Source organism: Plectropomus leopardus, chromosome 3, assembly GCF_026936395.1.
Source record: "Plectropomus leopardus strain MGB_pleo_1.0 chromosome 3, ASM2693639v1, whole genome shotgun sequence".
NCBI classification, from domain to species: domain Eukaryota; kingdom Metazoa; phylum Chordata; class Actinopteri; order Perciformes; family Serranidae; genus Plectropomus; species Plectropomus leopardus.
In genome coordinates this window covers 133993-157660 of record NC_142178.1, presented here as the reverse complement: position 1 = coordinate 157660, position 23668 = coordinate 133993, and the positions used below count along the sequence as shown (strand labels likewise).

The 23668-nt window shown below is 40.1% G+C and overlaps 2 protein-coding genes across 14 annotated transcripts in view; both read right to left on the bottom strand.

Moving 5' to 3' along the window:
- Nucleotides 1-27: 27 nt before the first annotated feature.
- LOC121942023 (uncharacterized) lies at nt 28-19558 on the bottom strand. Of its 5 annotated transcripts, XM_088075307.1 has the most exons (8): nt 19494-19529; nt 19053-19171; nt 17857-17972; nt 16743-17773; nt 16467-16562; nt 10333-10837; nt 7200-8987; nt 30-874 (listed from the first exon to the last, which is right to left on the bottom strand). In XM_088075307.1, exons 2-8 carry the CDS (start codon nt 19082-19084, stop codon nt 501-503), a joined length of 3942 nt encoding a protein of 1313 aa, XP_087931433.1. In that variant the 5' UTR covers nt 19085-19171; nt 19494-19529; the 3' UTR covers nt 30-500. The 5 variants fall into 5 exon arrangements, with proteins under 5 accessions (XP_087931436.1, XP_087931435.1, XP_087931433.1 ...); XM_088075310.1 differs by lacking the exon at nt 19494-19529 and having other exon boundaries at nt 28-874; nt 7905-8987; nt 19053-19414; XM_088075309.1 differs by lacking the exon at nt 19494-19529 and having other exon boundaries at nt 29-874; nt 16521-16562; nt 19053-19413.
- An 83-nt stretch (nt 19559-19641) lies between these two features.
- ctnnd1 (catenin (cadherin-associated protein), delta 1) overlaps nt 19642-23668 on the bottom strand; it is an 87526-nt gene continuing 83499 nt past the window's right edge. For 6 of the 9 annotated variants that reach the window (XM_088075302.1, XM_042485091.2, XM_042485094.2 and 3 more), the window contains 3 exons: nt 22846-22928; nt 22084-22138; nt 19642-21617 (listed from right to left, as the gene is read on the bottom strand). In XM_088075302.1, coding sequence (XP_087931428.1) covers nt 21559-21617; nt 22084-22138; nt 22846-22928 — 197 coding nt within the window. In that variant the 3' untranslated portion in view covers nt 19642-21558. Of the gene's footprint in view, nt 21618-22043; nt 22139-22845; nt 22929-23668 lie in introns of all 9 variants that reach the window. The other 3 variants (XM_042485095.2, XM_088075305.1, XM_088075303.1) reach the window with 2 other exon arrangements.

Genomic DNA, 23668 nt, shown 5'->3' with positions numbered 1-23668 from the left:
TTTTTAAATAAACCATAGTTATGTAACTTACACAAAACATAATGTGCTTTACAAATATTGGCTCAAAGTATGTTTCTTTTCTACAATTATTACTCACAGAGACACACTCCTGAAGTGCCTTTACCCTGAAAATGCCAAATTAATACAAACATAAACAAATATAACCAACAGTAAGAACCTTTTCCCCATTTGTTTGCTATGCATATTACTAATGGAAATTAAACATCCATTTGAAACTTTGAATGGAACTAAACAAAGGTCAAAACAAGCACTCAGCCTGGGATTCATGCATAGATGAAGCTTTATCACCAGACACTGACTGGTGCTGACAACAGAAAAGAAAGGTCATAAAAATCTCCAAAATAGCTTCTCAGCAAAACAGAATTGGTCTTAGATCTCTGTGATCATACATAAAAATAGAACAAAAAGAGGATTAGGATTGGCACAAAATAGTGCTGAAATCGTCACGGAACAGTAAAAACTATGCACATACACAAAGGTTACTCTGCCCCATGTCCTGTCACATCAATCTCGTTGACATCTTCCTCCTCTTCTTCCTCAGGAGTTATTATGATGCTGTTGAGTCCATTCTCATACACTCCGGTCTGAGGCACTTTTTCTGGAGAGTAAAGCAGAACATCCACCTCTAATTCCCCCTCGTCCTCTTCTTCTCGATTACAGTCTGAGCTCTGGCTCAAAGCAACAGGGTCTGGCAGACGTGAACCAGTTCTCTCAGGGGACTTGTGGTTCAAGTTGTGGTCCCAGGGCATTTTGTCTTCTCGATGCAGGAGAGTGTTAATGTGAGCCGAGCCATCACCGTGGCTAGCAGTCTGCTGTGTTGTATCTGTCACTCGTGCACCCCAGGTTTCCCCTGCTGAAAAAGGAAAAACTAAGATTATCTAGATTAACTGCTGAGACATTGCTTTTAGAAATGTGTGTTGCTTTTGAGTTTTCAAAGGCAATTTTATTTATTCTTGGAGCACGACAAACAAAATTTGATTCACTTCAATTGTACTGAAGTGGCAGATCAGCCCAAGTAAATAAAACAAAGTTTTTGCAAAGCAGTGGTGGAAACTAATAAAGTACAGTTACTCATGTGCTGGATTTAAGTACAGCTTTGAGGTACTTGTACCTTAAACTTCCACTTTTCCATAAAACTTCAATAAAAAGCTGAGCCCCAATTAAACATATCATCCCTTTTACTATCTGGGTGTGGAAAATACATAGAGAGACAAACGCTGGTCTCAATTAGATGCCGTGTCTGGCTGCCTTTTATTTAAATTGAATTTAAATTTAAATTTATTCCCCCTTTGGTACCAGGGAAACAAAGAAATCTTCGTTGTAAAGAGGTAACTGTTTTGAAGTCATCAAGCCCTCATTATACTACCTTTGAATGAGCAGAAATTTAATGAGACAAACTTTTGAATACACCTTAACCTTCAAAGTAATCTTTCACATAAAATATCTTAAAATAACAAGGCATTAAAAAAAAATAATTTTACCTCAGGGATTACTAAAGTATGTTTTCTTCTTCTATTAACTAAATATATCATATTTTCTTCTCTAATACATATTTAATGTTGCTATGAAAAAATCAACAAATTTCTCTTCCAACAGCTGTATTTATTCAAGTTTCTTAACAAAAACTACATTTTACAAGAATACATTGAAGAGATATAATTTATCTTCTCCCAATGGTAATTTTTACTGAAAAGGAATTCATCGCATCATGATGTAAATGAATGCAAAGCTGTAGCAGTTAGTTCCAGCCACTGCCTGCTAATGGCTAACAGCTAACTCTCCTCCTGCATTACCAACACAGATTTGTTGTTCACAATGTAGCAATACCATAGCGTGTGTTCCCTGACATGTTGGTGGTGCATTTACTGTGTCCTTTCATCCCAGCAGTGTCACAGGGAAGATCTCCCTTTGCCCCCAACACAATTTTAGTCGATTCAATTCAATTTATTCCTCACATGAAATCATATGAATGCTATGCTATCTGTCTGTTCCTTCACTTTGTGGATTTAAAACAGTGTAATAATAATAAATGTATGTTGTAGGGGGGGGACCCAGGTCAGACTCTCAACAATGTGGACACCAAGGTATTTGAAGCTGTCCAACCTCTCCTCAAGCATCTGTTAAGGGGGCATAGTGAGGAGCAGATGTAATCCTTAAACAGTCCTAGGGCCTCATGTACAAAGGGTGCGTTCGCACAAAAACGTGGCGTACGCTCTTTCTCACGGCAAAGTTCAGATGTATCAAGAGTGAAATGATCGTGGAAATGTGCGGTGCCTCACGCCAACTTCATAGCTGGCGTACGCACGTTTCTACAGCCGTTGATACTTTGGCGACACTTAGAGGTGATCCTGGGAAACATAAAATAAACACGTGTAACCAATCCGTCCTCTGAATGATGACTTAATGATGTGCACATCAGAGACACTTAACACTAGTGAACAATTAACACACACACACACACACACATACGTGTCTCCAATTACATGAGTGGATATAAAAGCGTGCGCAAAGTGGTGCAAAAAGTACCGCTGAAAACAATGGCAGCTTTAGCAGCATTAGAGGACATTGCAAATGGTGCAATTAGAAGAGAAAGTGTGTTTCGAGACAGAGACGATGTACTGGCACACGATGACGACTGGCTCATCAGCCGCTTTAGGTTCCCGAGGGCAATCCTCGTGGAACTGTGCGCAGAGCTGCGGCCGGCCTTGGAGCGCAACACAGCCAGGAGCCATGCGCTGCCTGTGCCCATACAGGTGCTGACCACACTGGGGTTCCTGGCAACCGGGGCATTCCAGAGGGAGCTGGCCGACCGATCGGGACCGTGCCAGTCGACCCTCAGCCGAGCCATGCCAGCCGTGTGGGATGGAATTATCCGTATGTCAGCCAGATATATCAAATTCACATACCATGCAGCTGAACAGGTCAACATTAAAGCGCAATTTGCAGCGAGAGCCGGTTTTCCTAATGTAATCGGAGCTATCGACTGCACACACATTGCTATAAAAGCGCCGTCACATGATGAATTTGTATACATGAACAGGAAACACTTTCATTCCATCAATGTACAGATCATATGTGATGCGCAAATGCAGTTAACCAACATTGTGGCGAGGTGGCCTGGTTCAACGCACGATTCACGCATTCTGAGTAACAGCATGGTTGGAGACAGACTACAAGCTGGCACTGTGCGTGATGGGTGGCTTCTTGGTAAGTAAATTTGTCGTGTAATTATCCTAATATTAGTCCATGTGATGCGCATTGAGCATGTGCGCCCCCAAATCATATCCCGTCTTCACCGCATCATTACTAGTCAGCGGTTAGAGTCAGTGACTTGCTGTGTTTTGCTGGTTAAACTACAGTTTCAGATCTTTCTAACAAGCCCCTGTTTATCTCTGTGCGTAACGTATTCATGTTAATAACCCCGTGCATAAAGTGTGCGTAAAGACTTATCAGCCTCACCTTCTCCCCGGCGCACTTCTGCACTAATTTGCAACAATAGTGTGTGATCCGTGTAAGTGTATAAACTTAATGAATGGAAGCTTAAAATCCCGTCTTACTCATCTTTTGTTTCTTATTTTCTGATCGTGCAGAGAGGGGAACCTCAGGTGCAGGGCTTATTTAAATATGATTTGTGTATTTAAATGGGGGCGTAGACAGGGAGTGGTCGGGTACTCCAACATGTGCGCTCAATTCCACGCTGATTGGGATGTACAAAGGGAATGTGCTTGGATTCATGCGTGCGCACAGATTCATACATCAGGATTTTTTTGTGCGTACGACGTTTTCTGGATTTGAGCGTACGCCATGTTTCAGTAGGAAATCCACGCAAGTCTTTGTACATGAGGCCCCTAGTCAATTGAACCATAACTTGGGCTGACATGAGGAAGATAGCTCAAACCAGGTTGAGCTTCCTCATTAGGTCCAACTATGACACTCTACCAAGCACCAACAACCTGTTCCACTGGCATGGCTCAGATGAAAACTGCCAACTCTGCAATGCCTTGAACCCAAGCCTGCAGCAAATCGTGTCCAGTTGTAAAACACCACTGGCTCAGGATCAGTACAGGTGGCACCACGGCCGAGTCCTGCGGAAACTGGCTGAAATCCTGGACACACACAGGCAGCACCACAAATGCTAATCCACTTTGATTGACAAGGAATTGCAGCACAGAACATCTGCCAGAGGGAGAGATCAGTGGATCTCAGAGAGAGTGGACCTCGATTGGCTGCTTAAGCTCCTGACAGACATCAACACAACTTCGCTGTGACCTGAAATCATCCTATGGTCCACCACAGCTCGAACAGTGATCATGGCAGAACTCACTACTTGTGGCAGGGGGGTATGGAGGCTGCCTTTGAGAGGAAAAAGGACAAGTACACAGAGGCGACAGACGACTGCAGAGATGCAGGGTGGTTGGCAGACAGCTAACCTCTGGAAGTCAGGTGTGGAGAAGGCAAGGGTCATTGGGTCAGCTGCAGGGGCAACAGCAAGATATCCCTAATGGAGCAAAATGTCTGTGAAGGGTGGTTCCTGGCTGATGACTCTGCAGCCGCCCCCCACTGGCACTGTCAGAGATGCGTTGGCCAGAAAAGTCCCTCAGGTAGCCCTTTTACTTGTGCCTTCATTTTAATGCGTAATTAAATAAGCAATGTGATAGCATTTCCTACCTTTGCAGAGCAGAGAGTTTTGCTGTGTTTTATTTCACTGGAGTCATGTTTGTAATTTCATGTGACATATTAATTTCCTAAAGTAACTGTGAGAAAGGAATTAAAGGCCCATCCCATATAAATGCCTGTCCCATATACAGACTGGTAGAGTCAGTGATAGAAGCAAATAAAAGCCAGTGCTATTTAATGTATACTATGCATTATTTTCCTACATAACAATGTATAGACTCATTAAAAAAGTAACCCCTCTTAATTATCACTTCTGACCCACTCTCATTGGGCCTCATGTACTAATGTGTGCGTAGAAACGTTCTTACTGTGTACATTAAATAAGTGTGCACACAAAATTACTGTTGGATTCATGGCACGTGCGTATCACCTGATTTTGGTCTTACCTCTGTGCGTATGTTGGTAAATCAGAATCATTCTAAACTGACGGGCTCAGCATGCTGCCACGCCCTCATTTATCTATATAAGGAAATATGATTGCCACAAGGTGTATGGAGAAAGCAGTGGAAGTTGTTTCTGCGTATATTGACACAACAGTGTTGGACCGTGAGTGGGCGTCTGTGAACATAAGGGCAGTCAAAAACAGCTGACTTAGTTCGTCACTCTCTTCAAACACATTGAAACATATTGTTCTCTGATGAGGTCACAATGAGGCCATGAGTCCATAGTGTACCTTTAACAGAAGTTTTATGGTAAACTCCTCTGTACTTCCACTCTACTACAATTCAGGGGAAAACATTGTGCTGCTTCATTTATTTGACAACTGGAGTTATAAAGCTGTATTTCAGAAAGTTATTAACATAATGATAACGCAGCATGGTACAGTTTTCAAACAGGAGGCACTGATTAAACCAGTGGTTTCAAACCTTTTTTTTGGCTTGTGACCTCTTACAAAAAGTTGTGTCTTTGTACCTCTTCGACATTTTTATGTCACTGAATTGTTAGTAGTTCCACCAAAAAGATATTTTCTCTCAAAACTTCTTAAATGGTTTCATTTAAATTATTGTCCCAAGAGTCACAATTATCCAATGTTTAAAAGAAAAAGCAAAATAATAATCATTTTTATTATTGCTATTTTTTCTAGCTAATTGTATATTATGTAGTTTGAACCAGCTGTTGTATCTCTGTGAGGAGCTACAACAGTGAATTGCAGTGTTAACTGTAATATTGTAATATAAAATAATACATCAGACACAGGAGACATTTCACTGCACAAACGCTACTTTTGATGCTGCTGATAGTTTGAAGTACATCTTGCTGATAATACTTTTGTACTTTTACTTATAATTGTGTATGCAGGGCTGTCTTGTAATGGGGTGAACGTTTCGCTTATCTTTACATAAATCCAACATTATCATTATTCCCTATGCCATACAGGCAACGAGCATAGAATGACCATATCAGGGAACGTTACTATTTTGTAACATGCTCATTTTTATTTTTTTCCAGCCTGTTTGCGCTATTGTATTGTATCTTATATATATTTTACATTTGCATACCTGCTAACAATCCTGATTTATGCAGAACTCTCCCTATTTTTAACATTCTCTCCGGCCCTGCTTCCCATGATTGGTAATTTCTCATCTGATTTCAGAGTGATACGACTCAAAAGGGTGTTTCACAGTTTCTGTGGTATGTCCAGACTGTTAGATGTGCTATGGTACCTGGCAAACCAACCCAAACAACCGTGCCTGACATATTGTCCGTCACTTCTCACTACGCACGTTCAAGCTCACGTCCAAGGCGGCGCTAACACGGTCACTAGGCTCAGCTAGCGTCAAAGTGGACTGCAGACCATAGTCTTGCATCATTTCATCCTTCCTGTTCCTTCTGTTGAAGGTGTTCCTGGCAATGATTGCTCCTAAACACTCAATCACTCACTGACACTCTCACAATGTTTGCTACTGTGAGCTATTGGTTTTAGGCTCATTAAAAGTAATTTAGTTTACATCCTCGCATTTTATGTACTAATTTGTGGTGTGCAGTTAAGTGGGGGCAGGGACGTTGTGAGTAGGTGCAATACAGCAGAAAATCTGTTTTTCACAGCCCAATGATGGCAAGTATGCTTTTGTGGGTTTTTAAATGTTTACGGTGTTATATGTTTGTATGCACCTTTGTGTGTCTGAGCAAAGTCAAAGACAAATTTCCACTGAGGAGGACAATAAAGTTCATTCAATCTGAATAATTAGATTGAAATGACAATTCAAGCATCTTGTGGTCATTGCTATCATTCACACTGTTATTCTGTATAATACTACCAGATAACACTAAATCAGGTTGTTTTTCAATTCTCACATCAGTATGTGAGAATTGAAAAACACGTGAATGTGATCTTTTTCTGCCTAACCAATATATCAAATTAAAAATATTTAATAGCTCAATGATCTGCAGTTAGTTTATCCAATATTTAATTTTATATTCCCCAATTTGTTCTCTCACTATACACATAAAAAAAGGAGCTGAAAATCTGTCAACCACAACTAAAAGAACAAACACTTTACCTTCTTCCAGATTCTCCAGTGGATGTTTCCTCTCAGCTGCAAACCTGTCCCCCTCTTCTCCAAAGACCATAAAGGATTGATTAGCAAAAAGACTGGTCTCATTACTAGTAGAGTTGTTTGTGTCATCTTGCTGCAATTTGCCATACTCAGCTGTTGATTTTTTGAAAATCCGATTAGGATTTTTATCAACTGTGACACTGAGGAAGACATGGGAGTCTTCAATACTGTTGCTATTGTGAGGCTGAGCAATGTCTGTGTCCATTTCTGTCTTATTAGTTAATTCTTCAAATGTGCTACCACATGCCTTTCCTTCACTTTTGACATCTCTTACAATATCTTTTGTTTCCCGGTTCTGGCTTTCTTTTGACTCCCTTGTTTTTGAGTGTTGGCGTCTGATAATCTTTTGAAACTCCTTCAGAGTGACTATCCGTGGCCGTTTGGGTGTCCGAAGTTTTCTTTCCACTGGGATTACTGGGATTACATTGTTATTGTCTCCCTCAGCCTCGACCACACTCTCAGCACTTCTGGTCTTTTTCAGTGGAATTGCCTTCACTTCACTTTTGGCAGCAGCGCTCTCGAGCAAGCTTTCATCAAGCATTGTTTTCCATGACATTCCATGTCCCTGACTGGCGACTCCTTGTTTAATCACAATTTGAGATCTACATTCCATGGGTTTTAAAATGAAATCTTCTATGCTCGACTTACTTGGCGTCTCTTGAGTTTTTTTAAGAAAGGTCCTGGTCCGTGTCTGGTCACTATTGGGATCCCCAGGTCTCTTAGTTTTCTCACTCCAACCTTCTGTGTTTGATGGCTCATTTGGTTTCTCTACAAATTTATTTAGCATGTTTGAAGAACTGGTAGCCATTTCTCTTTCCTTCACCAGCACATTGTTGCTGGACAAGCTGACTGAACAAACACTCAGGTTGATTTGACCTTTCGTACCATCACTGGCTTTCACATGTTTGTATGCAAAAAGAGAACTGGCCTCTTGTGGATGACCTCTCTTCCTCTTTTTAGGCACTGCATCATCACCTTCAGTGTTACCTTGTTTACATTTTAAACTTTTTTTCATCTTCCTGGGATAACTTTTCAGGTCTGCTATATTTTCAAGACGAGCAGGTATTGCTCCTCTCTCTTCCACCTCTTTCACAGCACAAAATGCTTCACAACTTCCCCCACTTTGTAAATTTAATAGATGTCTCTGTGATTTCCCTGACCAACAGCTGGGGTTTGTACCCCGTGGTGAAGACATACTTTCATTTGCTCTGTGAGTGATGGCACTGAGAGGAAATTGTAGTGGTCCAGGGTTTACTGTGAGCCAGGGTCGCCCATGTAGAGATGCCTGTGGCAGACTTTTATTACTTTGGTTTGTTGAGTTGTTGCAAACAGACTGATGTTTTACTGCTGAGGTAGACAGCTCTAATGGAGAAAGGCATTGAGGAAGCCGCAAATCATCCATGCAAGGTAATGGCTCATTTTCATTCATCAGGGGTAGAAACTCTGGGATGTTCTGATTGTCTTGTGGAGACGGTTCCTGGCATGCTGGATGATAAGTCAGTAGTTTCTTCCCACTGGAGTGGAGAGCCATGACTGGTGTTCTTGCAGGTGCTTCAGGATACGGACAATTTTGGCTTTTAGACAGTGGTATGCCCTGGTGACTCTGTCCATCCATTTTCCACATGACAGATGAGTGAGGAGAGCGCCGCTGCTGGATTAACATAGCATCGGCCTGTACAGGTGAAGGGCCTGAGCAGCTGGGCTGGTTCTGAGCTGTGAAACAATAGATACCTACACAACAGGTGAGAAGACTGCCATCAATCCATCTTGAATTTACAAAGCCAAGGTGACTGGTGTTCAGGTGGGGCTTGTGGATAGTACAGGATTGACAAAAGGAGAGCTTGTTGGCATTTACGATATGGGCAGAAGTCAGGTTCATGTGAGACTGTTGATGTGATAAAATGAGAAGTTCTCATAAAGCGAAGGATTGGGACTGAGGAACTTTTAAGGTAGGATCCGAATTCTTTGTTTGATTTAGAAATTGCTGGAAAGTGCATGATTTAAATTTGTTTTAACTGTACTGCTAAATACTAAAGACACAAAGTTTGAAATTTGAGTTTAAAAAATGTGTTCATTGAAAAATCAATTAATCAAGTATAATTCAAGTATAATTCCTTTTTTTCATAGCCTTTCAATTGTGGGGATTTTTCTCCATTTCATGATAGCAAATTTACTATGTTTGGTATTGAACTGTTGTTCAGACAAAATAAGAAAAATGACAGCTAAAGGCAGAATGGCAGGAAGCTGTATGATGTCACCTTTAAAGTTAAAAAGGGAACTGCATAATATAATGATGAATAATTAATAATGAGCTTGGTTGATTGGTGCTGGTGCCCATAGAAACTCTTTTTTTTATGGTTTTCTACGAATGGGAACATGAACAGAGGTCTGATAGATTTATTTTGCATTTAATAAAGCCAAAACAAGTTGTTTAGATGGATTTAATACTTCTAATGGCATCTAAGTCATATCACAATAAGTTGCACTGTTATCGGGGGAGCAAAAAAGGTGCACAAATGTACCTAAAAAGGCCAATTTGAAGGTTTCGCCTGCGCATTTCTCCTCTAAAATCTCTTTAAATGTGCTCTTCTTTGTTTTATAAGCATCTGTCTCTGTACAAGTGACTTTCAGATGTTGTTATATGGGTAGTTATAGGTTTTGGGCACCAGCTACATAATTTCAAAGGCATATTCACTCTAAAACTGTCAAGTTTTTTTCAGACAAGTTTGAATCGTCGACTTACTCTGTTTTTTCAGTAAATGTGACCTAATGCAATCTATATTGAAGCTTAAACCTCTGAATTCATCTCAAGTGTTATGTTTAATTTGAGATCATGATTTTTCATACTGACCTTGTAGTTGCTGGGATTTACTTTATATGTAAATACAAGTGATTTTCGAACAGAGGCCTGAGAAAAAAGGAGCAGCGGGGTTCCTAAAAGAGGTTCTCTTTTAGGATTAAAAATGGCTACTTGTAACATTAGGAAATGCTCTCTGATTAAATTTAAAGCCCTACTGCAAGCCCTATTTCACAACTTGTTAGTGGAAAAAATATAAAAACAAATGCATCTAGATACCTGTATCAGTTGATGAGTGACCAGTTTGTGTCCCAACATCCTGGTCATAGATACACCCTGCTGTACTGACAGCAGTGTGCATCCCACTCTGCAGCCACTCATTCTCCACTGCTGGGGCCTGGTAAACGGCTGCTGCTTCATCATGGTTTGGTTGCAGATAATAAGACTTCTTGCAGTCCCTCTCAAAGTTTGGCAGGATGTTCAGGCCCATCATGATATCCTCCAATAGCTTCTCTATCTGCTCATCACACTCCTCAACAGGGCCTGGAGGCTGGGGAAGTGGGACTGACTCAGGACTGTTGTTTTGGTTTGGAGTGAAGCGGTCATCAGAGAGAAGCTGGGCGTCAAAGGTGGTATTGGTGTGAGGTGGTTGGTTAGGGGAGTTGGTGGTAGCAGGCTGAAGAATTGCGGCCTCTGGTTCATGAACTAGGCCTGGCCGGACAGAGGAGGGAAGGGGCTCTCTGTTTGTAAGGTCCTTCTGTGGCCTTTTGTGGTTGGCGCCATCCTTTAGGCAGATAAATAAGAGGTCAATTATTTTTTTTTCAAGTTTAGTTTAATGAAATCAAATTCATATCAGAACCACTACATTCACACACTTTTTATAATACCAATTTCTGTTATAATTTCATTAATTATGTAATATGCATGTACATTTAAATCAAATTATCTATATTTATATATAAAATAATAAACTTTCCTAATAATTATTAGCATGCCTGTGGTGCTGCTGAGGTGGAGTATGGGAGCAGATCACGAAACAGACTTGTTGTCCATCAAGCCTCAGGCAGCAACTCTGGACCCACTAGGTTAGAATTCTACCTGACATTTACACCACACTGCCTTTCACTTCTTTCAGAGTAGAGCCCCAGCGCCTAAACAACTCTTCAAAGCTTCAGTCTATCCACCTGCACCACCTCCTCTTCTGTGTACACTTATCTCTCCATGTATATATTTTAAATGAGCAGCTTCACTAATTTTTTGGGTCAGTCGTTGTTGCCAGTATTGCCCTACAGTATCCACACAGAAGGTTTGTGTGCAGTTTACTGTAAGATCTTATGTACCAACATTTGCATTAAATAAGTTTAAATTAAACATAAATTACATATACACACACATATAATATAATATAATATATATATAAAGAATATAAACAGGCTCTATGAGCTTGTCTGTTTTGGGCTACTGAAGAAACACCGCAGTGCAACATGACGGGCTCTATGCAAGAGGACCCAACCTTCTGTAGTTCTTAAGGGCTCATTCTAAGGTAACAAAAACACAGCAATTCTTAGGTCCCCATGGAATTTGATAATCCTTTTGTTCATGTAAACTTTGTAGTGGGTGTTTTTTCTGCCCAGCTGGGAAAGAAGAATTTCATAGGAAAGATTATGGTAGACCAGACAACTGAGGCGCATGTAAATAAGGACACCCAGACTGCCAGAAGAACCAAGGGTCTGAAAACAGGAGCGGTCCCCAGATACTATCTCAAATCGGATAAGTTAGTATCAGAGGCAACTAACAAGCATCATCTGCAGCGTGTTTCACGCTTGTGGTGTTGGCACATGCTGCGTCGCTGCTGCTGCTACTGCGTCGCTGCTGCTGCATCGCTGCTGTAGTACTGTAGTACTGTATTTCCACATTTATAAGCATACATTCCACTCATTTATGAAGTTGTACAAGCTCCTGCACAGCCAGTAACACAGTCCTGTAAATGCTTCAAAATAAAATGCCTTGTATCAGCAACTGATGGAATTCCTTCCACAAAGACAATGTCAGAGGGATTTTGTTTCAAAAGTGAAGCAGGGAAGTTAGAGTAAAATAGATGCCTTTGTATTTCCTCATCTCTTTGACAGAGAGTTTTTTAAACTGCAGTTAAAGGTAGTCTAAAGTCAATCTAATCATCAAAACACCATTTTCACTTTGTATTTCTACTCACAAGTGTGTGTGGTATGCGTAAAAAATCGCGAGCCACCATTTCTGTGGATGTGCTGCAGCTGACATGCAGCTGAAATACGTCTGACAAGCGCTGCTCGGGTGGGCAGTGTGCATGCTCAAACTGCATGCCCATTAACATGGGCACCATTAAAAATTTACACAGTCGGTGCTGCTCACACACTGCTGACGCGTGCTGTGTTAAACAGGCCTAACAGTCAAGTTCCATGAAAAAACAGAAAACAGGATCTGAAGATATTCTCAAGCATCGTGAAATGTGTGAGAGGAAACCAAACACAATACAATGAGGTGGTCTTGAAAGGAGACAGAGATGATTAGAGCTGGGCCAATCCTGTGTGACACTGTAATAACAATGTCTCACAATCATAATCTCATAATCGTGTCTCCATAGAAAACTAGCACCTGACTTATTGCATAGCATAGCTCTCTGTCCACATTGAATGCTTTGAATATTCACGTCTGTTACTTCATGTAAACAAACCCCATACAGTAAGTATCAGCTGTGTGCTCGAGATCAGTGTGGAAACATAACCACTTAAAAGATGAGTGAGTAGCCTACACGCTATATCCCCATGTTTGTAACATTACTTTTTAAACCAGAAAACAGTCATTGTGTATTGTGATATTTCCTGGAAACGGCATAGCCTACAATATAGCTCGCAGTAAGTAGCCTTGCTTGTTATTAGCTATGGTCATTTACCAAAAACTTTAAGTTCCCCTGAGATCTCCCTTCAATTAGCTGCCACTGTATTTTGTTTCTTTGTAGTGAAAAGGAGATACTGTGTAGATAATTCCTCATTGCAGCTTCATGAATCAGCTGTTCCTGGTCCATTGTAGCACTTTTAAATTGAGCAACAAGAATAAATAGAAACACGGCATTGAACAAAAGTTCAGCTCCAAATAGCAAATGCAGCTAGTAAGGTCTCCTCTTTCATTGGTGCAGTTTTATTGACTTACTCCACCATGTCCCCCCCCTCAAATTCAATGGCAAAACCTTCAGAGAGATTGCTGGTTTTGTGCTGAACTGAGCACTAAAGAGGAAACAGCTAGAGGACACTCAGGGTTTCTAAACAAGGGTATTCATTTGTGGCGGCCTGCCGCAATTAAAACTTCAGCCGCAACATATTGGGTCAAATTCATGAAACATTAGCATAACAAATATGTATGTAAATTGTCTACAGAAAGACATTTTCAGCATTCATCAATATGTTAGTAACTCCAGTAACTCTATTTCTGTTGGTACTAACAAAATCACCAGCCTCTGACTGCTCGTAGTGCTTGTATAAATAAGGAATGCACATAAATATCACTTGTCATTGTTATAAATTACAACTGACCCAAACCAGATTAAAAATCCACATTTGCACTGTAAAAATAGGCCTATATTGTAGAGGATGCCATATCTACTGCTCTTCACTCAGTCTTTGCTCACCTGGAGAATAAGAACAGCTACATCAGGATGCTGTTTGTTGACTTTCGCTCAGCATTCAAGACAATCGCTCCCATAAAGCTGATTGGAAAACTTAACACTCTCTTCTTCAGTATAACACTCTGCAACTGGATACTGGACTCACATGCAGACCCCAGAGAGTTCGGATTGGCAGTCACACCTCCTCCACCTCCTCTACATTAGTGCTCTACACCAGAACCCCCCAGGGCTGTGTTCTCAGCCCCCTCCTGTTCACACTGTACACCCATGACTGCACTCCGGGATATCAGGAGAGCTCTATTGTGAAGTATGCTGACAACACAACCATCCTCAGCCGTATTGTAAACAACAATGAGAGTTCATATCGAGAGGAAATCCACAATCTTGCAGAGTGGTGCACAGAGAACAACCTACTGCTCAACGTCAGTAAAACCAAGGAGCTGATTGTTGATTTTAGAAAGAAGGAGGCAAAGCTACACACCCCTGTCTACATCATTGGAGCTGAGGTGGAGCAGGTGAACAGCTATAAGTTCCTTGGACTTACTATCACTGAGAACCTATCTTGATCATCACACATCACCACCCAGGTTAAAAAAAGGACAGAAAAGGCCCTATTTCCTACGGAAACTTAGAAAGGGTGAATTCCACAGCAAGATCCTGGTTAACTTCTACAGAGGAGCAATAGAAAGCATACTGACTGGAAACATCACAAACTGGCATGGTTTGTGCACAACCCAGGACAAGAGGGCTCTACAGCAGGTGATTAAAACAGCTCTCCTCAACTCCTTCTTCAACTCCAAAAGATGTAGCAGGAGCAACGACAAATCTTAATTTCTTTTCTTTAAAACTATGTTTTATAATGACTAATAAATCTGCCTTGTACCTTGTAAATCTACCTTTCATACTTAACAATTTTTGTTAAACTTTTTGGATGGTTCTTCTGAGGACACAGTTAAAAGCATCCATTACCTCCTTCCAGGCCTTTCATTTACTTGTCTGTGTCAAACCACTACTAACAGAAGAAAATAAAATATTTTTTCTCAACTCCACTTTAGCCAAAATAACTTTTCAGTGTTGAAAAGTTTTTCCTTTCTCTTTCCCTCTTTCTTTGTTTGCATGCTTATTGTATTTTATTTTATTTTAGTCTCTACCTATGCAGGCTTCCATCTTTGTTGAAGTCCTACATTTTATTATATACATTGATTTTATTGTATGTTTCTAATGGTTGTTGTATTTTCAACTCAGTACTCTGTTGTGTCTGTTTAAATTTTGGAAGCCAGGGACTGGGGTTGCAAACTAGCCTTGGCTAGAAACCTGTATGCATAGCATCTACTTTATATTTCTTATAAAGCAATGTTTCATACATTTGTCCCTGTCAAATATACACATAATAATAATAATAATAATAATAATAATAATAATAATAATAATAATAATAATAACAACAACAATAATAATAGTGATGATAATGTTCGCAGGTCGAAAGGATGCACCCATCCGTAGTAATTATCACCTCCTTATATGGTGCTCACTGGCTATTCACAGGCAGAGATGAATGGTAATTGCTGACTGGTGGGAGCACGCCATCAATTTCCTATTGATTAGCATTCATGAACACACACACGTGTCTACAATCAAATCTGAATGTCACATGGTGTTTATGAATGTTGGGTAGGTTTTAGTACCAAGGTGTTTTATGTGGAGGTCTACTTACAGATTTACTAACATTTTAGGAATTACGGTAATTATTTATTTTTGGAGCAGGACCATTGAATAGAAGCGCTCTTAGAACCCAGATACAGTTAAACTATTGTTTGAAACACACGCTCGGAGTGCAAGGAGCACTCTGGTCACAGATTGAGCAGCATAATGTCAGATGCAGTGAAAGTTATACTTAACTGTTCATTGCATGGGGTCTAAATGTTTGCAGTCATCTGCCTCTGCAACAGGTGCTCTTCTAATCCATCGATCTGATTAGCTTTGACCACAATGACTGATCAATTATCTAACCTGCAACTCACACTCCTCAAACTGCTGCTGAAGAAAAAAAAGAACCCATAATGGGTTGCGTTCATGTACTACGCTAATAATGACTAAGAAGAATGTCAGGTCTTACTAATAATGACAATGGGAAATGACAGAACATGAATGCTCAAGAAGTGATGATAGCATGTAAAATGTAATATGATGTTTGTTATGATTATGACAATAACGTTCAGTGGTTAAACAAGTGAATGAAAGAAGCAGAATTCTTTTTTTTAATGTATGGCATGTTCCATTCAAATGTGTCAGATTAACCATTGGTGTTATTGTAGGCTGATGACTGTGACTAGGCTGCCACTTGGCAAGGGTTATCATGTTGATATATTATCTAGAGATACAATTTACAATCAAAATACTAAACTAGAATTTGCCACCTTGGGTGGTACCAATTAGTGACAATTCTTGCCTGGACCTATTGATTAACAAATTTGTTGTGGCAGGACTCTTTCACTAAACACTTTCCACCTTTGTTCTTTTGTTTCCCATGAACAAAGACAGTTATGTGTAAAGAGTAAATATATAAAAAAGCCCTTACAATATGGGATAACTAACAGGTCCAAAGAAACTACAGCAGTTATTGAGCAGTTACTGCACATGGCAGATTTAGTGATTTTAACTGTAAGATCTTCATTTTCTCAACAGATCAAATCAAATCCATGTAAATTGGATGACAACTGTATCTGTCTACAAATCCATCATGATACTTGTGTACCTGTTTCAAAGAGGTAAGACCTGAAAATGTCTCATCTGTGTCTTGCATGCTCACCACCTCCCACACTTCTCCTTTGGTCCTCCTCCTCAGCTTCACCTGCACAGAGGGAAGAAAATACAGTGAAGAAAACATCAAGGGTAAAAATGAGAGGGCATCCTACACATTTGTTATGACAGTCTGAAGGCATCTGGAACACATCAAAGCTGAGACATAAAAGTTCTGTGAAGCTAAATATTTGCTATTTGATATGTGACATAATTAAGTAGCCCCTCTTACCTTGACAGAAAACTGTGCCGTCTCCATCATCTGCTGCATCGGTTTCATCTTAACCAGGCTCTTTATCCCTTCATGTTCATACCTCTTCTTTGTAAAGTTTCCCCTTTCCTGTCCTAGCATCTCCATTCTGTTGCTGTGGCTTGGCCACTCTGTATTTTCACTATTCTCAGCTGTTTTTCTATTTTCCAATCCCGTCCCTTCCTCAGCTGACACCTGTATACTGTCCCCAAACTCTGATGACTGCTGGTAGTTGCTGTCTTCCTGAGTTGTTGGAGAGTCTGAGTCATTATTAAAGGAAATGGGGAAGGTCATCACGTTGCTGGACAAAGCTGGAGTTGTGGGAGTTGTTACACTGTCAAAGGTTTGGCCTAATGTAGACACTCCATCACTGCATGCTCCACTGAGCATACTGGAAATAGATGGGCAATGGTTGGTTGGTTTATCCAGCAAGAAGTTTTGGCACTGCAATGAAATGGAAAAATCTAATTTTTGAGCAACAGATGATGCAGGCTCTGGTGTTGTGTGTTTGGTTTGACCAGAGTGAGTAAAATAATTGTCCATTATCTTCTCACCAGTTTTAACAGTCTGTGTGCCTATGGATACAAACTTTTTCTTCACATCTGGGGAATCTGTCTCTCTCCTTCCAGCCATTTCAGCCTGAACTTGTGCATCCTGCATTTTTCTGCTTTCATTCTTCTCTCTGCCTGCTTCCTCATTGTCTCTGCAATTCCCAAAACTCCTTTTCTGGGGTTCTTTCTCCTTCCCTGCCCGATCTTCCTGTCTTTCAACAAGGTATGTGATCCCAAACAGGCAGGCTGCAGATAGCACTTCATGCTGCTCTATGCTTCCTTTTACCACCAGCTCCCCAGAGTACAGAAGACCAACGAGCTTCAGCAGGGTCTGAGCCTTCACTGCCTGGAGCTGAAGTTGCCGCTTTTGGCCTGATCGTGGAGACAAAGAGGCCGACAACTTCTGAGACAAATAGGGGCTAAGGGCTGCAAGGATGCAACTGTGGGCTGGGACTGAGATACCTTTACAAATATAAGAAAATAAAGGGTTAATTAATTTTTTTATTCCCTTTCATTTCAAATTTAACGTATGTCGCACAGCTCACCCTCAGTTTGCAACAAGGTATCACAGTACTGGGCATTGTTTTGTTGTCTCTGCAGCTCTCCAAGAAGCCTTATCTCATGACCTGGCCACCGGTAGCACTGCATGTTCATATGGGCACTGGAGGCAAGGAAGGATGGCAGAGGCGAGGATGACAGATAAAGAAGTATGTTTAAATCTATTGTGAAAGACACACAGAAGTACACCCACAACTGATTGAACCTCCCTGTTCATTGTTGCAAATAATGAACCTTTCTCTCTGCATTGCTTTTACTACATGTTGGAATGTGATTTATCATATTTTATTTCAATTAAATTCAATTTTATTATTTGTCCCAGAGAGCAGTTTGTGTTGCAGCAAGTAGCAAAAACACAGTAATAACATATAACGCAAAAACAACATGACATAGAAACATACAAGAGATGACCTGCACCAGTGCACATTCACACTCTACGGGAGCAGAAAAGTGTCCACCATAACTCCATAGAGCCTATAATAATTCAGTGAGTATTAAATATGACATCTCCTGATAACGTAACCATTTCCAGTGTAGTATGCAGCACCTTCAACAGGTCATGACAGTTACAATGATGCAGCATCAGTAACATTACCATAAAGGCCAATACAGCTCATGAGTACAATAGTTCTGTTACCCAATCACTGTCATCAACATCAACATCATCAATACAAGTACAATATGTACTTTCAATGTCACCCCATCATCATCTTCATTATCATCATCAGTACTCCAAGTACAATATGTACTTTCAATGTCATCCCATCATCATCATCATCAGTACTTCAAGTACAATATGTACTGTTAATGTCACCGCATCATCAGTACTACAAGTACAATATGTTACTGTTACCCCATCATCATCATTATCATCATCACCATCAGTACTACAAGTAAAATATGTACTGTTACTGTCACCCCATCATCATCATCACCATCATTATCGGCACTACAAGTACAATATGTAACGGGATTTTCCCAATAGCTGGTAATTTTAATCAACTCAACCTTCAACACTAAAGATGTAGCAGGATCATGGACAATTTTTAATTTTATTTTTAGAATTTTGTTTAAAAGCAGTTTTAAACTTGGTCATTGTGAATTAAGTGCTACCCTATAACTACGTAACAGTGTGTTCTGCCTGTATGCTATTTCCAAAAAATGGGCAAATGTGAACTCATACCGAAATTTTGCAGCATCAACATTGTCTGTCATGAGGGTGGCATGGTTGGGGTCGTGTTTCCGCCTTTACTGTGAACTCGGTCCGGTGGCAGCCGTCACGCAGCACGTGGAGGACAACAACTGCATTGTTTTATTAACAGCGTTGGTGAACTTCGTGTTAATTGTCAGACATCTTACTTTTGAGGATAAAGCCGTAATTTCATGCTACCATTTAATCTCCTTTTTTGTAAATGTTGGCCCGTTAGCATCTCCATCTTTAAATGAAAAAAGTCGATTCGATAAATTAAGTAATTGTGCGAAGTTCTCTTCATTCACAAAAACAGCTTGATAATGTAACTGCATTTATAATCGAGGTTAGGGGTGACGTTAGCTAACTCTAGCGTTTCTACATACCGCTGCTAAAGCGAGCTAACGTTAACGTTTGCTTGGCAATTCTACTTACCAGAAGCCTCACACGTCTGTTCAGCATTACACGCCCAACGATTGTTGCATATCAAGACCTCAAAGCGCCACGATGTGGCAGCTCTGTGAAATGACTGTGAGAAAAAGTACCAGACAAGACGGCAGAAAATGTGATAAACAAAGAAAACTGAGGCTTAGACACATTTTTATTAATAAAAACAGTATTGCTAGTTACATAATTCATTTATAATGAGAATGTGCAACTTTAAGAGCCAAGGCAAAGAGATTAAGGTGTAGTCAAAAATCATTTTTTTCCTATTAGTGTTCCAGTATCTTATGACTGTCTTGGAGGATAGTATCATTTAATTAAGATCAAAATATGAAAACTGATTGCATATGCGTTCTCCTAGAGCACCCAAAATAATAGAACCCAAATCAATATAAAAGGAATTACACAAAACCTTTAAATCAACAAATATTCTCTTGTATATATAGTTTAAATGTGCTTTTTTCTCCACTTAATTTCAAAATCCAGTCTACATCTCCTTACACAGACCTTTTTCTATCACAAATCCACGCTCTCCTCTTTCTCTTCTTTTAGTCAGTCATCTCCTGAAGGCAACTTGTTACAAAAATATTAATGGAAGAAGAAAAACACACATTGTGCCCCCTAGTGCTCCTTTTAATCAAGTCAGTAAGTATCTAGATCTCACTCTGCACTAAGAATACCTATATGCAATCCTCTACAGAACCAGCACTGTACTTAAGAAAAACATCCATGTTCTGTCACCTTCAAGCCAAGTTGGCTATGGGTTTGTGAAGCAGTAAATTACATGGATTTAAAGAGTCTTATACCTTATAAAACAAACCGATTCCAATAACAGGAGTCAGGTCTTACATGCATACAAGCTCACACATTTCATTTTTGTGAAAAATAGAAAACAGATGAATTCCATATACAGTGCTCCCCACCAATAGACTACTAAGCAAAACTTGATTGGTTTCCGATGTCATGTTGGGCTCAACCATTAGACCTATCCTGAATTAGTGAGACACTCCAATTATCCAACACAGATGTAGACAGATGCAGACTTGTATGTACATTCATGAGATAACAGACCTGCAGATACAAGAAAATGCACCTCACTGTGATATCTTCCAAGAATTACAAAGTTATGGCGCTGCTTACATTTAACAGAAACATCACTTTAGAAACATATACTGTATTATCCATTCAAATGAGATGAAGAAAAACTAGTCTTTTTCTTTCTGCAAGAATATCCATATTGGGACCTCCACCTGTTTATATCTATGGATCACAATCAAATACAGAAAATGCTGAATCCCTGTGCATCCTGTTGAAGGACTATCACTGACACAAGCTGCACACAAAACAAAGCAGTTGTCAGTTTTCTATGTAGCTGTAATAAAAGTCTGAGTGTATGAATTTCTTGTATTATGTATTGACAGCCAAAGCAGTAGCAGTTTCATTTGGCACATGCACATTACTGTGGTACAGAGCCAAGGTAGAAGAGGAGCAACCACTACCAAAACACAAGCAGGAGCATAAATGCATATCTGATTAAATAATTAAAATTTGGTTCTCAGTGGAAGGAAATCATTTTTTCTCGTATTTAACCATCAGAGAGAAACAAAACCACATTTTCTCAAATTTCTTCAAAACAGTAATAGCCATTTATGTAAAATTTCACCAAAAAGTGTCCAGTTCTGATCCCAACATATAAATGTTCTCAGATGAAGCCATAGTCTTTGATTTTTGGCAAAGGGAGAATTAGGGTTGTACAGGCAAGTTGTAGTGTAGTGTGGGTGTGTAGTGTTGTGGCCAGTGGTATCTGATTGATTAGTTAGCATTATGGAGTTGAGGGAATTGCAGAGCACAAAGTGGTCATAGTGTCTCTTCTGGCTGTCCACAGGGAGCCACATCAGTTAGTCTGTGTCATTTCATTAGTTTGTTAGCTGCAACAAAGGAATGCAACAAAGGGAAAGAGACAGGAGAAGCTGCAAAAGAGTAAAAGGGACAGAAGAGTTAAGTGTAAAGGATGGAGTTTCATCCCATTGTTGTGTAGTAGTCCCCCATTGTCAGCTCAGCATGGGCAGTAGGCAGGAGGAGGCTGTCGTCTTGTGATGCACACAATCAGTTTTTCTGCAATAGAAGAAGAGGCACAAGAGAGTGAGTTTGCTTTTAAGGGAGGAGCAGCCAGTGTGAGGCATTCATGCCCAGACAAGAAGAATTGCACTATAAAAATTCATATTCACAGCAGGGGCTTCAATGGGAAAAAAAAGTAGAAAATACAGTACAAAATAATGTCTGCTGGCAACAAAGTTATCACACATCAACAACAATTACACATACTGTACAAAGAGAAAAAAATCTCAGGAGAACAAAAATCACTGACTTTTTTTTTTTTACCAGCAGGGCGAGCACAGATCAGTCCAAATACAGTACAATGGCAGCTCACTGAAAACACTAGTCATTTTTAAACACACTCAAAATCACAGCTATTAATACACAACTAAGATATAAGGCCATGCAGTGAGTTGAGGAGAGCAGCCATTGGGACACACATACCATGCCCTGACATGCAGTGTGACAGTGGGTGTAGCCTAACCATCGTAAGAATCCATCAGAGGCAAAGAGGCCTGCTTCTCCCCATAAATCCCTCCCTGAGAGAGAGAGACAAAAAGAAAGAGAGTAGAAGTGTGTGACAGTTATAGAGGAAGAGAGAGAAGGAGAGAGACATCGAAGATCACAAACAGAAAGTCAGAACACATCAATGAGGGTGCAAATACAGAAACAAAGGGGTTAAAAGTTAAAATCCAAGGGGAAGGTAAAGAGACACAAAACAGGGAAAAGAGAGATGAAGGGCAAAGGAACAGCAAGAGAAAGTGATGAGATCTCATCATCAGATGAGAGAAGAAAGAAGGGTTACAAAAGGTCAGTTAAATGTTAGTTCATGTTTCAGGGGTCAAAAACGAGCACCAATAAAAAAAGACAGATCAACCACTGTGCTTAAACAACACATGCATCAACATGCTGTCTGTGAGTGTGACAGCACGTCTGCTGACAAGGAAATATTTCCCACAGTTAGTGAGTATAATGCCCTGTGTATCATCCTAAAATCTGGAACCTCAAAAGGTGTGTGTGTATTTGTCTCTCTGTGTGTGTAGCACATGGTTAACCAGTTTCATATGTCCAACCATTTAAATCTTTTCAGCTAAGTGATGATGTGCAATAAACCCAGGATAAAAAGCACTTTCTAACTTTGTGATGGCACACAACAAGGTAAGTAATTGGATGAAGGACGAGTGTAGGAGAGTTTGTATGTGAATGTGCGTGTGTGCTCACACGTGTAAATGTTGCCAATTTTTACCTGTGATGCATCTTTGTCAGCAGGTTCAAGTGTGTTATCCAGAGTGTGTCCTCTCCCTCTCTGGTCCAGTGTGGAATAGGCATCTGATGAGGAAGAACATGTTAAACCAGAAGCCTGTACTCCAAAGTCAGTTCAACATATGCAGGATATGTTGATATTCTTCAGTTATGTTTAATAATTTTTATTATGTCTTAAGAACAGAGTATTTCTTGTTATTTAGTTGGATGATTAAGAAACAACTCTAGCTTCACTTTTAAGTTGTTGTTTTTTAGTTGTTTTTTTAAAGATTTTTTATGGCTTTTTTGCCTTTAATTGGATCGGAAAGGTTAAGCGTGAAGGCGGGAGAGAAAGAGAGGGGGCGACATGCAGTAAAGGGCCGAGGCTTGAATCGAACCTACGGCCGCTGCGGTGAGGACACAGCCTCTGTACATGGGGCGCCCGCTCTATCCACCAAGCTGACGGGCGCCCTATTAGTTTTTTTTTTAATGTTTAGTGTTTCTGCTACCTAAGCAAAAACTGGAAAACTAGAGAATGAATGATGAAGTTTATCTGAACAAATGCTGAATTTACAATCACAGAAGTCAATTAACAGTGTGGATTATTTAAAAGACAATCTTTGGTTTTTATTTCCAGTTTTCATCACACAGGTGTCTCATGTTATTCTGAGCTGACATGATGGAATCAGAGTGTTAAATAGACCACACTGTCAGCTGTCACTGCAGGATCGAATATCAACTATTACTACTACAAATATCATACTGTTAAAATCATCTGTCTGTGTTTAATGTTGTAAACAATGTCTGTATTTTAGAAGCTCTGTTTT

Coding starts and splice junctions, on each gene's coding strand:
- LOC121942023 (XM_088075307.1), bottom strand. CDS start 19,084: ATGACAGACAATGTTGATGCTGCAAAATTTCG. Junction 10,838..16,466: donor GTCTTACCTCTTTGAAACAG/GTACACAAGTAT, acceptor ATCTGCCTAAAG/GATGGCGCCAACCACAAAAG. Junction 8,988..10,332: donor TCACTCATCAACTGATACAG/GTATCTAGATGC, acceptor CCTGTTGTGTAG/GTATCTATTGTTTCACAGCT.